Genomic DNA, 17626 nt, shown 5'->3' with positions numbered 1-17626 from the left:
TTCTTACACCTTGTTTGTGATCTAGTGTTCACCCTTAAAGAGTGACAGGATGGTCACATGGACAGGTATCTATGTCCAAATATGGATTTCCAAGTGCAATTCAATCCACTGATTACAGCCAGTTTCTTTGTAAAGAAACACCCTTAACCAACTATCCTCCAGAAGTTTTAGATTACAAATCTCATCACCTCTATGATAATTTTTAATTTGGTTTTCTTTATTTCTGGGGAGAGGATTAATATAGCATTCACTTCACTAATAAACTAGCAGAAATTATTCTCATATATCTCCTCATGGTCTGTAATTAAAATTGAAGCAGCCAACATAACTGTAGGCACTCATGAAAGTCAGGGAGTTATTTTTCTTTGGAAACTTGAAATGAGTCATGAGATGTTGGCACAAATGTTGAAAAATATAAACATCACCTCTATTTCCAAGCATATAACTCTACAATGGGAAGAAAATATCTAGCTGACTGGCCCTTGGAGTCTAATAGCTTGGTGTAAACTTTTCCATCCTCATTTTTGTTTCTATTTCCCCAGCAATTAACCTGGTGATATGGAAAAAATATATATATACATACCCGTACTCCTGAGGTGAAATGTCCTGTTCCTGACGAGTCCTAAGGATGATAATGCAGTGAAATAATCCAAACAGGGGGAGTCAATCCAAAAGAATAGTCCAGCAAGGAAAAATATATCCAATATTATAAGAAATCCAAAGTGATGGGGAAATATTAAATGTTTAATACAATTAGAACCTTTAAACATCAGCAGCAAGTCCAAACTCAAAAAAAAAAAATTTTTTTTTCAAAGTTGAGGCATAATATAGAAACATTTTATTTTAATGCATGTTCCAATGCCAGTGATTTTACTAAAAAGTAACAAAAATATGAAATCAAATGTCTATGTAAAAGTAAAATTATATTGAATTTTCAAAACTAAGCTACAGGTCTCCTCCCTATCTTGGAGAGAGATAGACACAGGAAGGAGCATGAGACATGCAATCATGCACAGACTCATTTATTCCTGTTTATTTATCCCAAAAGTGCAAGCTGAAAAGTATTCTGAAACAACACTTGTAAGAGAGAGAAGCATTAAGTTTCTCATTTCTAAGATGACCACTTTAAATGTCTATAAGCTATGCGTACATCAGGCCACCGCGGATTATTCTTCATCTTGGATTGACTTCCCCGCCAATGGATTTTTTAGCATTTAGATATTTAGCTGATATTTCATTAGGATGCTTCAGGAACTGGACATGACACTTCAGGAGTGATGGTAAGATCTTAACTTACTTTCCCCTTTATTGTGGCTTCCTCCCTTACGCCCTCACGGTCATTTAGTAGGTGCAGGGGATTTATGTTTTCCTTTTTTAAGAGCAACTGATGATGACAGAAATACACTGAGTTCTTTAACTCTTCCCACTCCAATCTGTTCTGATGCTTTATTCACCCACTAAGAACTACTTAACAACATACAAACAACCAACATTAAAAGCAAGGGACTGTCACAGTTACAGGTCAAGCAGTCAATAATACAGTTTGCCAACACTTAAGCACAATGGGGCTACCAAAACGAGGGATGTTTTCAGCGTTCTATTGTGCATAGGTGTCAAAGGAATATTGTAAAGTTCACTGTTAGCTGTGAACTGCCCTCACTATTATGTTTTGAAGAGAATAGTTACTGTTTTTCATGTAGTTTTCAGTGAGGGAATTGCTTGCATAAATAATCCGCGGATTAGTTTTTAGTCTGCGGACTAAAATTTAGCACTCGGTCTAAAAGCCGGCCCGTCACAATGAAATCTATTGAAATCTGAAGCGATCTTGACCATGGAAAGGAAAAGCTGACAACACAGAGAATAATGCAAGTGGGCAGACTAACCTTTAGTATGCAGACTAAATACGGCCAAGTAAAATGCACAGGAAAGCCACAAGCAGAAAACTAAAATTAAAGTGACACATGTGAATGCTGCCTAGAACTATTGAAGATGACTTCAATTCTTAGCAAATATATCTTACTGTAATCATAGATATTACTATTTTTAATTGATTTGTTCAGTTTACTTATTAACATAAGTAATATGTTAAATGACATAAAATGCCATGCTGGAAAAAACATATTCATGAATTATGCCATGTAATATGCTCCTGTTCAAAGTTCCAACCTTTTCCAGGATATGCCATTTCATTTTCCTTTGCAGCCATATAGGAATTACCATTTTGTAGCCCCTGAGCATGTTCAATTTGCATTGCACTGTTTTGGAGAGGAGATTCTTATCCCTCCTCACTTATGTTCCATTTCTGCTTAGTTATTCTCACCCCTGCATTGTATCTTTACCTATTTAGTGCATTCAAGCAATACTATACTGTTTTGGGATCTTTTGTTCTCCTCAAAAATAAGAAGCCCCCCCCTTCTTTTGGCTAAAGATTCTTTTTATGGTTCTAGAAACCTTAAGATTTGAAAATATTACTAGCATCTTCTTGTTTTATGGAAAATTGTGTCTCGGCAATAAGTTTATAAGATCACCATAAGGCTTTCTACATGAAACAATGGTCACTTGCATTAATTAAAAACAAAACATCCCGCATAATAATTGTCCATTAATATTTAGGAAGAAAGTTTTATGATATATTCATTATTTTATCTGGACAGAATTTAGCACACTTTATAGTAATTTGGAGGCACAATATCAGTGAGCACTGATAAGATTTTTAAAGTGTCACATTTTCAAAGTTCAGTATAAATTTCTACATTGTCTTGCATGCTCTACCACCTTCCAGCTACGGGCACAGCACTCTGAAGAATATTAAGGAATTTATTTGGCAGTGATAGAAATATTGTACTCGGCATTAGCACCATGCAGATTATTCAAACTGGGTGTTTTTTTGAGCGAAAGAGGACTTCTGGAACGACTCGTGGCATGAAATAGCTGTAGCCACTCAGAGGCTGCTCTTAGAAACATTGCTGGAAAACACTGGCTGCTGCTCTTGTATTGCTTTAGTGGTAAAATACAGTTAACTAAGACTATGAATGAGGCAATGACCCATGATACTGAGAAATATTGCTCTTTTGAACAGACGTGGTGTATTCAAGTGCCGTATGAAAGAACACAGCAGCTACATACCTTCTGAAGACCCTCAAAAGTGAAGAGGAAAAGAAGAGGGCAATGAATCAAGCCATGGAATAAATCACAATGCTGCATATATTCTGCATGAATGGCTAATCCAGCCCCACCTAAAATGTACTGGTCATGGAACCATGTTGGATTCACAATATGGTTGAGGATTCTAGCTTAATAAGGAAAGTGAAGTTTTACAACCATGAGTTCAAAAAGTGCCAAAACGAGATTAGCTAAAGGAAATTCCTTTCTCTTGAAGAAAAAGCTTTGTTTACTGGAATCTATAAAAGTCCACACTGATCTGATTTAAAAAAAAGCAGATGTGGAAGAAATATTTACTATATATTTATTAAAAAAGAAGCCAAAATGAAAATTTTAAGATTTTTTTCCAAACAACTGTGCAACTATGAATACTTGTAGAAAACAAAATATAGCTATTCCAAGAAATAGCTCAATAAAGTTATTGGCAGCCTAATTCTAAATTCAGTTCACAATGTCTTTATTCCTGCCATTGTTATGTTGCATCATTTATTTATTTATTTATTAGATAGTATTGACATATATCTTAAGCCTTTACAGGCAATCATATCTCAGATTCTATATTCTTTCTTTAAGCTATATTTCAATATACACAGTATATAATAAACAAGGCAAGGAATTTTAAATACATTAATGAATTAAAATAACCAAAAATCAGTTATTACAAACTCTTGAATTGGCTATTTGCTGATATAAATATACTTGGAAACTCTTCAAAACTAATTTGATACATTTATTTTGATTTTTTTCTTGGTCTTTTCCCATGGTATATATTTGTTTTCAGTTTGCTCCAACATAATTGCTCGCTACATTCATCAGAACAGAACATTAATTCCTTCCCACTAAAAATCAAAACTCAATTTTATAACAAAAAAGGAATACATTATTAATATACTACATACATTTTTCTGAACCCTAACAAGCAAGAAGAAGAAAACTGTCATTTCACAGAATCAAGCTGAAACTCAGGTATAGCACAGAATATACTAAACTCACTTCACTGGGTCAAGAAACTATTTAAGATAAATTTACAGAAAAATAAAAATCTTACCACTAATTGCTTTTGATTAAGAAAACAAGTTCCCTTCAAGTCCATATAATAACTGAAGGATGGATAACTTTAACAGCTAGATCAAATAAATATACAGTTATGCTATAAATTTGTTAGCTTCCATTTAGTTATTCTTATTTTTCTCTAAAAATATTTTTTCTAAAAATATATTTTTTTCTAAAAAAATTAAACCCCTGTAGTATCTCATATTCTCTCTGATTACATTATCTTAACTCTTCAATATGAAAATGTTTAACCCAAGCAGTTTGCGTTCTCCCACTCCTAATGTTAATAGATATCCTAGTTGTTCTAGTAGTCATCCTCCCAAAGATTAGCTGGCAGAGATGTTGTATTATGTAGAATATAATAATAGAAAAACATTTAGAATTACAAGTTTCTTAGATTTATACTCTGCCTTTCTTCCAGAAGATGGCATACATAGTACTTCAACTTTTAAATGAAGGTTGGAGGGAAGTGTTGTTCTTGATGGACAGACAGGATGTTGGGATGTTTAGGAATACAGACAACTCTTGACAAACAAGACAGAATAACCAAAATGCAAAAAAGAAATAGGAAGAAGAAAAAAGGATATAGCTGTTCAATTCCTTGTTGATTTCTGCAAGACTCTGTTCAAGAGGGGAATGGAAAGAAAGAATGGAAAGAAAGAATAGAATCTGTTCTGGCTTAAAAAGTGGGAGCAAAAGATTATGGATCCATCCTATGCAAACAGAACAATCCTGGCTTTGCCCCAATGGGACATGGTGAGGACCATCATGAAGGGCACGGTTTCTATTCACAGGTGACCATCTTACTACAGCCGAGGTAGCTAGTAATGTGGAGTTGGAGAATGATGTGAGCTTTGACGCCTTCAAGAGAAAGGATCTTGTGCACAAATACATGGAACACACAAAGTCACTAATGGGAAAAAGGAAGATCCCCTGATAGAACTTACTGTTATTCCTACAAAAGGGTTAACCACAAAAAGACTTCTCATAGTTGACCCAAAGATCAAGATGCTATTGAAAGAGAAAGATCTGAAATATACAGCTCTACAAGAGGGTATGCAGGAAGAAATTATTTCTCTAGGTAAAGAAGCAGAATGATGCCTTGGAGGCAGTGGAAGCAATGACAGGAAAAAACTAGGAAACAGGAAAAAACTATACTAGGAAAAAAATGATAAACTGTCAAATGGTAAAAGGAAGAAATGGTATATAGAGCCATCTGCTATAAAACAATGGGATCTATGATGTTAGAGTACAGTACTTTGGTTAAATAAGGAATAAAGCAGGGGCCTAGGGCTTGACCACTCCCTTATCAGCAATATTGATTGGAACCAGCCTTGGAGGAGGAGGAGGAGAACCACAGCAAAATGGTGCCTCCCACTCCCAACCCCCTCAGCTGGTCCTGAAAAATACCATGACTGATGGTATCAAAAGGTGCCAAGAGATCAAGGAGAGTGAGGGAGCATGCACTATCCAATCCTGAGTGGTCACTGACTAGTGAACCAAAGCCATCTCAGTACTATTTTTTTTTTTTTAATCTGCGCTTAGTCGTTACTGACTCTGCAGTGACTGCTTGGATGAGTCCTTTTGCAGTTTTCAAGGCAAGGTGTTTCGGAAGTGGTTTGCCAGTGCCTCCTTCCTAGAGCAGAGCCCAGCTGGCAAGCGCAGGAGGCAGGGTTTCCGTTGCTTCACGGCCTTTTCGGGCGCGCACGGTTTTTCGCGCTTACCAGCAACTGCTCCCGACTCCTTTTTTGCAAGGCGCCGCCAGCATTTTTCCTCCCACTGGAGTGAGAGTATCCATTTATCTACTCATGTGAGTTTTCGAACTGTTCGGTTTACAGGAACTGGGGAGGAAACAGGAGCTCACCCTGCTAACGTGAAGCCTGGACTCGAACCACTGAAGCGTCGACCATTTTTGGCTGGGAACTTTCAGCGTCATTAAGCCGCTGCGCCACTGCGTCCTCCTTCTCAGTACTATACCCTAATCTGTATCCTGACTGGAAAAACTCCAGATAATCAGCTTCTTCCAACTCCCTCTGAAGCTGGAGACCAACTACCTTCTCAACAACCTTCCTTAGAAAGGTTGGAGACTAGACAATAATTGTCCAGATCAACTAAATCCAAACCTCTTGAGGAGGGAGCACACAACCATCTCTTTCAGAGCTGGTGGAACCACGCTGTCTCAAGGGTGATTGCATAGATTTACCCCACTCCCTGTGGGCGAGTAGCGGCATGGATCTAATATATAGGAGGATGCACCTACAGCTCCAAAATCCCTGTCCACTTCCTTGGGATTAACAGTCTTGAATTCATCCCAGTTAGCATCATAAGACATCCACAGGACCTGCCCAGCTGGAGCAACTCAGAGCAAATCTCAGCAATTTTATGCACCAGGAGAATAGCCCTCACAGTGACCCTGCAGATGTTCCACCAATCCTTCCTGACCCAAAAGGAACCAGGTTGCCCAGAGCAGGACCATTGACTGACACTCAGAGGATGCAATAAGGGTGGAGAAATAAGCCTTTTTCACTGCCCGTATCACAAGACAGACTCTAACAAAGCCTCTTCCTGTGTCCAGGCAGATTCACTCCTAATTTTCAGTATGAGTAAGAAATAACTCAAAGAAGATATATGGAGGTCTGTGTATAGTGAAAATTAGTAGAGGAGACATCAAGAACAAAGATACTGTTTGGATTCTGGGAGCTGACGCTTATGCCTCTGAAGCTGATGTGAAGGAATAGTTAATGCCTGGCAAGAAGCTCTGAAATACTGCAATAGGTTCTATCCACCTGAAAAAAATACCGAATTTAATCAAAGTGTCAACAAGCGCATGGGTGGTAATGAGAAGAAAATAAATAAAATTGCTACAGGTCCCATTTGTGGGCTGTTGATCAAAGCTTTTGAACACTACCCAGGTATCATCAGTTTTACCACTAAATAAGCCATCCTTGTGAAATGGAAGGCCTTCAATTCTAGCTTTAGCCTCCAATGAGAGGCTAATGGAATGGAGCCAAGGATAGTGACACAAAGCAATGGAAAACAGCATAGTTTTTGGCTGCTGAAATTAGCTGCATGAAAAATTATGTTTAATTCCTGCTTGGCAAAATGAATTGCTTCATTCTGAAAAAAATTGTCTCTTGTCCTCTGACAAATAGGAGAGTAAAGGCTGTATCTTCTGACACACACACACACACACACACACACACTCAAAAATTGTACTCTACCTATCTATCTATCTATCTGTCTGTCTGTCTACCTGTCTGTCTACCTATCTGTCTGTCTACCTACCTACCTACCTTCCATATTTATATAGCCACCCATCTCACACTTTTCAATCAGGCTTAAAAGTTTGTCATGCAAACTTCTGTCTTCAGGGCTGAAAGCATGGGAAAGAGGCTTTAAAAAATAGATACTGGTATTTTTTTGCTCTACTATCTCAGACTAGGGTTCCCAAACTTTTTCAGGTTGCAGAACCTGTTATAGTTTTAAAAAAATTCTGGAAAGCTTGCTGCCTGTCTCTCATGATGAATCATCATGAGCACAAATGCAGAATGGGGGTCCGAGTATTAGCTGATAAGCCCTGCCCTTTCCGCTATACCTTGAAAAAAGTGCATTTCAGTAATTTTTTAAAATTGTCATTAGTCTCTCACTGAACCCCATGAAATGTGTTTATTTAATTAATTCAATTTAGGCACTGCCTGACTCCAGCTGTTCACAATATATTAACAGACACACACACACACACAGACTAGCTAATTTAGGACATATTGATAAACTACCCTACCAGAGAACAAATAAAACTAATTAAAAGTTCTAAAAGATCATCCTTATTCTGAAGATCCTTTACGATTTCTGAGTCCTCATCTTGTTACATATTGGTTACCATGGTAAGAAAACAATCTCTGATTGGTAAAGTACATATATATGCTATAAAGAACATAAAGAAAGGACAGAACATGTTTGATGAATTACATTTAACAGTTTGCAAGTATATTTATATCTGGCAAAGCACCTTTGAGAATTTGTAATTGTTATCCATATAGTATATTGTTTATTTTGGCTAAAATTCCTTGCTTTTGTTATTGTGCATAGTGTGTATATTGATACTACACACAAACACATATATCACTTACAATTGTTTGTGTATTTCAAATATCCAGAAAATATAATTTTAACAATTTTATATAATTTTATATAATTTTTGTATGGGAAAATCTGATACAAAAAAGTGACAAATGCACTAGTAACCACTGCAGAAAGGAGCTGGTAAAGTATTAAAAGCTACAACTGGACCACATAGTGGTAAGATAATTTTATTTTTTTAACATTTGAATTTAATTTTATATATGTACAAAAAAAAATTAAAAAACAATTTTTAAATTTCTTTCATGCTCCCAAGTCAAATAGTTACAGTGCTACAATAAGTCTCTGTATGTTACAGGACCGGGCCTCCCTTGTTATCATTTCTATACCCAAGAAATCATCTTCTTTACAACTTCATCTTAAAAAAAAGTCAGGCACTCCACAGTAGGTCTTTAATTCACCCTGTCATTCCCCAAACATATAAAAATCTTTGCATTATCACCATACAAAAAGCTCTTATATTTCTTCGGGTTAAAAAAATGGTCATATTGATTTGAAGATAAACAGATTTTAGGTAAGGCATATACTTTTTCTTCCTCCATCTGGGTAAAGAAGTTACCAGAAATGGAATCCAAAGCAACAAACACATTCTGCTTTCATGCCTACTACCTTAGAGCAATTCTGGGCATTTTTTTCCTTAGTATGGGGGCATTTTTAACTAATTTATCTTCGGCTCCAAGGCTGCAGGGGACATGCCAGTGACATGGCAAATTCTACATATCGTTAATTAACTCAAAGCCTTTTAAAAGTATTTTTGAGGGGAGGAAGTTCTTCAAATAAGTTTATTAAATGTACCAGAGTTAAACACGCTTACATTGGGGCATTTTTATGAAGGAGGAAATCGCACTACCAAAAATTTGCCATTTTGGCATTGTTCAATAAGATTTATACAAGCCTACATATTCTGCATGCTACTGACCAAAGTTTATGCTGTGACTTTTCATTTACTTTGTTTAGAAAGGATGCAAGTATATTTAAAATGAGATAACCTTGAGTGAAGAATCTTAGAGAAGAACCACCAGTCTTTGTAAGAGAAACTGTACAGAATGAAAGGCATGATCCAGCAAATGGCATGGAAAATTCCAAAAGGAACAACTCTTTCTGCATGATTTAAAATAGCAACTAAGAAGCAAAGAGTTAGGGAAATGTCAAAGAAAACGCTGAAATCAAGTAAATGTGTTGATTTCCAGAACTGGCCTAATTTCTAAAACTAGTACAGAAGTTAATCCCAAGCACATGACATAATGAACTCATTCATAAGCAAAGGAACAAATCAGGAATAAGAGGACCGGTTTGGGTATGGTATGACTGATTTAGAATGCTGTCTCACAGAAAAGAAGGTTCTATTTGCAACATGCCATCTCCACTTCTCATGCCCAGCACACTTCAGTATACTACAGCTTCATATTTTTCTAGACTGGCTTTTTATAGAGCACTACCTATGAGTTAAGAACATTCTTTTCTTTTCCAATCACTAAAAATCAATTAATAAAAGGTGCATAAATGTGTTTCAGCTCAATCTGGCTGAATTCCACTGTTTTTAAAATTCAGCATTACTCAGGCAGGAGGAGAACCACTGCGATGTGATGCCTTAGGCTTCTGATTTCTAGCAACTCAAAATAATCTTATGGTTATGTCAAAAACAGTTACAAGATTCACCATTTTAAGACCTTAGATACAGATAATGAGATAATTTGTATCAAAGCCAGGATCCAGACTGCTATAAAATAAGTAGTAAATTTAAAATTCTTTGTTCCTAAAATCCAGTAAGAAAGAGACTCAAACTGAGAAATGGTGGATCACTGGCAGGATCATTTTTGGGTTCCAGAAATACTGTATTGCTTCCAAATTGTTGGGTCAACGAAATAAGCTCTTCTGTTAAAGTTCCATCCATTCCTTTCAGTCGTTACACACCACAGAGGGTATTTATTGCAAGACTGAGGTTGCAGCAACAACATTACTGCCCACACTGATGGTTGAAATAGAAATAAAAGTGAGCAAGAGTGAACTTTCACAACTAGTGATCAATAGCTGCAATGTTTTCTTCTCACCTAGTTGATTCTTCTCACATCATCCTATAAGCTTCAATAATCCTGGAGCATCTTTACCCTATATCCCTGCCAGCAAATAAGCTTTGTTACAACTGCAGAGTGTCCTCAAGCTGTAGATCTGAGTCTGCTATCAGAGGAAAAGCCACTGTGAAACTGCAAACTTTGCCTGCCAGGAAGAATCCTGACCCTATTTATCAATAAAACAAACTTCAAAAAGATTACTTTCTCATTATTGTAAGAAAGAACAGCCTGATTTAACTGTTATGAAGGAAAGAGAACTCTATTATGCTTTTTAGCAAGAGGTAAAACTGGTGAGTTGGATGGACATGTGGATGGTGGGGTTTTTTTTATTGTACAACTGTAACTTTTTAAAAACCATTAGGCCGTAATTTTACTCTAAAATGCCTGTTTTGCCTCTGAGGAGTATAGGAAGTGTGGCTGAAACCTTCAGTATTTTCATTTTGTTTAGGAAGAGTTTGAAAAGTTTAAGAAGCAAAAAGGGGCTTAAGAATTGTAACTTTATTATTTTTATTGCAAAAACTCAGTGAAAACATCAACTCTCAGCACTGAACTGGGGTTTTCAAAAACGAAGATGGAGGTAGAATGTGACCACAGTCTGCGGGTTGCCCATCACTGCTCTATTCCATTCCATTTTGAAGCCACTGGGCATCTTTTAGTTTCAGTGGATTTTTATCTGGAGGCCAGAAGTTGTCCCTTTTGGTTTTTTCACCCCCAAAAAAGATTTTTTTGTATTTTTGCAAACCTTGCTATCTCCATAAGCATGCTGATACCTCCAACTGCTTCTAAATTACCCTGTGCTGACCACAATCTGGTTGGCACTCTTTTGATACAGAAGAAGTGAGGCTGTTCAAGAAAGAAACACTCTGAAAGCTTTTTTTTAGTCACTTAAGCAGAAAGCATTTCCTATGCAGAAACATTCTGCTAATTCCCTCTCCCTCAATGTCTTTGTGCACGGCAGCAAACTGCTACTATTTGATTCTGATAACTTTTCAGAATAGCTCTGTGGAAACATGGAGGATTGCAGATGAGGAGAAAAATCTGTGCACTTTTCAGTCGTATCAACAAAATTATTTTTCTGAACATAGATAAATAATCCAGATTAGCAATTTGTGGGATGTTTCTGTTTATTGCTTGTGAAAATCAACACACAGACCTCAGTGCTGAAAATGTGCCCCCCTCCCAAAAGCACACACCACCATTTCAAATAGACTCACCTTAGTCCATGGATGTGCTTTAATCTGAGGAAATTTAAATTCAGTATAGTTTGGATTCATTTCTCTAATTTGTTCTCTTGTGGGAGTTCCAAGGACCTGGAAAATAAAAAGGATGAACTATTAAACATTTCTTCAAGAAAGGGATCACCATCCTTAACACACAATAAATTCACTGCAAAAAAATAGAAGTATAGATCTCAGTCCATGATGACATGCATCTTCATTTCCTTGTGCTTGTGTACATCAGAAAAAAAATCCGAGTATCAGAATTTTTTTTGCCACAAGACAAAAGGCAGAAACTGGTTTTCAAAGTAAATCAAACCAAACAATCAAAAACTACAGTAATCTTTATGACTCTGGCCGTGTACAGTAGAGTAAAATTACACCTACTATGTAGTTTTACTGTACTGTGAAGTAACAAAGATATAATTAACTACAACACATATAGAATGATGCACCAAAATTAACACTATACATTTTCTGTATTTTAAACTTAATTGTTTAAACACTATCTGAACTTTACATTCTGTAATATGTAATTATATATTCCATATGAAGTGTGACTATTTTTGACTTTTAAGATATGATTCAAATTCAATTGAAAACGTGTTTGAGGACAAAGATCATGAACTGATATTTAATCACTACTGATCCTTGATACTGAAACCATTATGATGTGTATTTCATGGTATTTCCCCTCTCTATTAGGAATTGAATCCACTTTGCAACTGCCCTTCCCCTGATATTTCTTATGACTAAATTATAAAACTGTTTTAAGAACTCTCACAGACATCACTGAATTAGCTTTTAAAAAATTAAGAATACTTTTTGCAGTATAACCAATATATATGACAATTTTACAGTAAAGTTTTGCTATTATACCACTTTTTAAATGGATTAAGGATATTTTTAAACAGATTAAATTATAATTAATGGATAACAGAGTGCTACCTTAAAGTTTACTATTCATCACTGCTTTCAAAAAGGCAGCTTAAAACAATAGGTTTGAAATCACATGTTATATTGGTAAGGAAGTTTCCTCCAGCATCCTCTTCACCAACTGTGTCTCATATCATTTCCACACCTTAAGTTCCAACTTTATTGCTTGAGCATTCCAAAATTGTTAGGCATATGTTCCTTTTTGATTATTTTTGTATTTCTTTTTGGTTCTGAAGGGGAGACTTGTGATTCCTCACCAAATTAACTCTTGGTAAATGCCTTCCAATCCTTAACTTGCAGTTATAGAAAGTTCCTGTCATGTCATGTCATGTCTAGTCACTCATTGGCAATTTAAATGTATATAAGAATATGAATAACCTTCCTTCATCCCACTAGCTAGGTATTGTGCTTTGTGCTTGGAAGTTTCTTTCCACCTACCCAAGCTACTGCCCCCCCCCCGCAATAATTCTAAAGCTACCTGCTATCACTGAGTTTCAACAAACCCTCTCTTTGTTCAAATATTCCAAGCTGTTTCCCCTGACTAACACAGTAGACGGATACGGAGGAAAACAACACGTGATAGCATACCCTCCCACAAGTGATTCCAGCCGGCAGAGATTCTGTGCCTATTAAGGGTTACAAAAACACTTCTGAGCTCAAAATGATGTTTCAAATGTTGTTCCACTGTTCTAATGTTTCAAGTTTTCTGATGGCATTCCCAAGAAGCATTTGTAAATGCTGCTACTGCTGAGCTTCAGTCACCTACCTCTTGACAGCCAACCAGTTGGACATAATAAAAAGAACACTGATTGTTTTAATAGTTAAATGTACTGCTGGGTTTTTTAAAAAAAAATTATTTTCTCCTATGGGGACGTTAGGGTTAATGAGTTATGTTATGTATTGTTATACATTCTGTCTCCTGTGCCTTCTTTATCAAATAGATTGCCAAACTTAAAATGTGTCAGGAAGACAATTGAAGCCAACACTACATAGGTGTATTTTTGCTGCTATTATGTTGTTTACTGACATATTTATTGAAGAAAATGTCAAGGTAAACACAAACGTTTACGGAATTAAAAAGTATTGGTTGCTTACCTGTAACTGGAGTTATTTTAAGTTGCCTTTTGTGGATTCACAGACTTGGATTTTGTGCCTGCACAGAGCCTGTTCAAAAACTTTTAGAGCTTACACATTTCTTGGCAGGAATCCTTCTGTTTAGGCATTCCATGTACGATTGGGAAAAAGGTAGAGAAAATGTCCAGTCCCAAGTGAAATGTGGAAGAAAGGAAATATCTGGATGAAAGGTACTTTATCCCAATAAAAGTTGAGCAACCACTGATCCTGATGCAACCCATATAACTCTCCCTCCTGGCAAGTTAATATCACAGCTGTAAAAAATGCGGTCCACCAGTCTGAAAAGCTCTGACGACCAAGTGAGATCATTAAAAAAAAATCAAGCGGGGACTGGTAACAATGTAGGTAACTAAAGGTGGGCCAAATCTTTCATAAAATGTGGATTAGAAAAAGAGAGATGTCAACAAAGTTACAATGCCATATTTGTTTCAGATGTAAGAGGAATGCCAAAACATGATGAACCTGATGCTGCAGAGGTCAAATGCTTTTTTCCCTTTTTACAGTCTGCAAAGAATCTCTGTTTAGCTGAGTAACAGTTGTACAGGGCTTCTGGCAGACAATGGGGACCTCATCTACCTTACTCCTAAGGAAAGGTAGGATTGAATCCTCGAAGAAATCAAGGTCCAGGCATTATATCTGCCTCTGATGGAGTAATATTAAGTCAGGATGTTTCAGGAGGTGAAGATAATCATGTGAGCCAGTTGTAACAGTACAGCAAACTATGGCTACTATGGCCATCACTAGATAAGAAAGACACATTTGCAAAGACTCTGGTCAGCAGAGGGGATCAGTGGAAGAAGCTGTAGAAGAGTATGTTCCACGAAACCAAGACAATGTTGCCTGGAGCCTGGGGAATATATTCTGCCCCTGCTATAGAAATGTAGGTATTTGTTTGTCCCCAAAATGCAAAGAGACAATCTTGGTCTGCTCCAGACGGATTTCATGATGACCACTGCTGAGTCATGGGAAATGCCAAAATAAAAACTGAATACACCAATGGTGTAAATGCAGTGTGAAATGTGGAAGTGTGGTGTATTTTGTAGCCACCTTGTTTACTTACCAACTGACATAGCATTGCCTAATATATTCCAGACAGTTTGACTTTGGAGGACTCTCTCAAAAACTTGAAGCAAATCTTCAGTTTGTTGATTTGCTATGATGGATTTAGTATAGACCAAATACTTTGGATGTGAAGGAATGAAGTACAGGTAGTCCTCTACTTATGATCATTCATTCAGTTGACCGCTCGAAGGTAACAATGGTGCTGAACAAATGGTGGTTACATCCTCAGAGTTATGGCCGTCCCAGCACCCCCATGGTCACGTGATCACGATCTGGGCACTTGGCAACCCATTTGCACTTACGACCGGTTGCCAAGCACCCCACCATCACATGATTGCCATTTGCAACCAGAAAGTCAATGGGGAAGTGACAGGGAAGGTTGCAAGTTGCTGGGGTAAGTCTCCCCCACCTGCACACCCTCCCTAACCCCTCTATGCTCGTGCTGTGCTGGCCACTCACACACTCCCACGCACCCTCCCCAACCCTCACAGCACCTCTTGCACACTGCAAGATTTTGTCTATTAGGTGCGAGCTAATAAAGGAACTGAACTGTACTGGATTGCCTCACTGCTGTTCTTGGGCTGAACCTGACAGGTGAATACTTCTTTCAAAGATGCATTTATCACCACCCCAACCTAGCTCTACCTGTCACCTCCATGGAGACTTTCACCAACCAAGAGGGGCAGGGGTCCACACTACAAGTGGTTAGGCTGATACTACAAAGGACTGTTCATATTCATATTAATTCTTTTCATTTCAAGGGGATAGAGAGATGCAGGTTACCACATGCCTGCTTGACCTTTATTCACTGATTAAATCAGCCAGAAAGCCCTATTGTTAAGGGGTGGGTGGGTGATCAATGCGTGCTTAAGCATGGAATGCATTCCTTCTGCTTAAAGGAGGCAGTTACAATGCTTTTAATAAAACAAAAACAAAACCCTCCCTTGATCTGGCCAGTCTCAAATAGTCCATCCCTGGACTTCCAGAGGAAGAAATGGCAGACTGAAGACGCCTCCACAAAAAGCAGAGCTGATGACCACGGCAAAGAATGAAGAGCCAGTGAGTTGACCAGATCTTTGGAACCTCTCTGGACAAGGAGGATGGGAGATTACCCACACGCACTCTGAACAGCTGCTTCTCACAGAGAGACTGCAAGACAGCGGTCCCCAGCAAGTTTTGAGCCCTGGGAAACAACGGGAACGACCATCTTGCTCACAACCGCAGTCAGTGCCTTTTAAAGGACACTAGGTTTGCAGGGGGACACGGTGGCGCAGCGGCTTAATGACGCTGAAAGTTGCCGGCCAGAAATGGTCGATACTTCAGCAGTTCGAGCCCAGCCTTCGCGTTAGTAGGGTGAGCTCCTGTTTCCTCCCCAGTTCCTGTCAACCCAACAGTTCGAAAACTCACGTGAGTAGATAAATGGGTACTCTCACCCCGGTGGGAGGAAAAATGCTGGCGGCGCCTTGCAAAAGGAGACGGGAGCAGTTGCCAGTAGCACAGAACCCGCGCACACCCGAAAAAGGTGCGAAGCATTGGAAACCCCGCCTCCTGCGCTCGCCAGCTGGGCTCTGCTCTAGGAAGGAGGCACTGGCAAACCACTTCCGAAACACCTTGCCTTGAAAACTGCAAGGACTTGTCCAAAGCAGTCACTGCAGAGTCGGTAACGACTGAGTGCAGATTAAAAAAAAAAAAAAAAAGTTTGCAAACTTCCTTTCCTAATCATGTTTGGAAATTGCTTGTTAACTACTTTTAAGATATTAGAGACCTTTGGATCGACAAGTCTGAAAATGTCGGGTGAGTATTCCTTCAAATCCTTCATGAAAGAAAATTTTAATCATAAGTTTAAGAAGTTAAAAAGTTAAAAAGCAAAAAGCTAAATAAGACTTTGTCCTAGAAAGTTATAAATGGATTAAGAGTCCAGATAAATTTGGAATAAGATTTTGGAATTAATTATAAAGAATCCTTTCTATTGGAAATAGATTTGTTTGGACTTTTACAAGATAAAATAAAAATGAGCAATTTTAAAAATTGGACACTAGATTTTACAGATTTTAGTTAAAGGAGAAAAATACACAAACCTGATTAATAACTAATTAACTGGGACATATAAAATGAGGCAAAACATTTTAACATTGAAAATATTGAAGGAAACTTTTGAAAAATGGAATCAGAAGTTATTATCAACAATGTTAATAGCAATGTTTGCGTCTATGGATAGACTGTGTCCAAAAGATATTTTGGAAGAAATGGCAGATGAGGAACAAGTTTTATTTGACAAGACAGAGATGGCATTGAAAATGGATTTACAAATGACATGTTACAAGAATGATATAGAAAAGGATGTCACACTGGACATACAAAAGAAAACAGTTGATGCTTTAAAAATGAAAAGAGAAATACAAATAATAAACCAAGAGAGTGATCTGGATAATTCTTTTATATTGGATTTACAAAAGAGACTTGTTAAAACTTTGAAGAATCTTGTGAGAAGGGACAAAGTCTATGACATTATTTGAATGGACTAAAGATTACGATTCTTAGAAGTAAAATGAAGTAATATAATGTTGGTTTATTTGATCAAGGTTAAAATAAGATATTTTGTAATTTCTGGTAACCCTTAATGGACTTTCTGCTGACACTAGGACTGAAAAGATGATGCTTTATGGATAAGATATATAGATATATATATAGATATATAGATACGGGATGAAGAGATCACTGGTTGTAAACTAAGAGGGGGTGAAGAGTTACAAAAATGCTTATACTTGTGATGAAGGTTGGAATTAACTTCTTTATATATTTTTTCTCTCATCACTATATTCTTACTTTTCTTCCTCCCCCCCCCCCATT

At 37.3% G+C, this 17626-nt stretch overlaps 1 protein-coding gene across 3 annotated transcripts in view; it reads right to left on the bottom strand.

The window, feature by feature from the left end:
• GSK3B (glycogen synthase kinase 3 beta) overlaps window positions 1–17626 on the bottom strand; it is a 96738-nt gene that overhangs the window by 20538 nt on the left and 58574 nt on the right. For 2 of the 3 annotated variants that reach the window (XM_088147519.1, XM_007424162.4), the window contains 2 exons: window positions 11642–11737; window positions 584–622 (listed from right to left, as the gene is read on the bottom strand). In XM_088147519.1, the coding sequence (XP_088003645.1) occupies window positions 584–622; window positions 11642–11737 (135 nt within the window). The remainder of the gene's footprint in view (window positions 1–583; window positions 623–11641; window positions 11738–17626) is intronic. The other variant, XM_007424164.4, reaches the window with a different exon arrangement.

The sequence above is a fragment of the Python bivittatus genome, unplaced genomic scaffold (genome assembly GCF_059951505.1).
Source record: "Python bivittatus isolate LINGU-HERP-01145 unplaced genomic scaffold, Pbiv_v1 ctg000520_np1212, whole genome shotgun sequence".
NCBI classification, from domain to species: domain Eukaryota; kingdom Metazoa; phylum Chordata; class Lepidosauria; order Squamata; family Pythonidae; genus Python; species Python bivittatus.
This window is presented reverse-complemented; position numbering and strand designations above follow the sequence as displayed.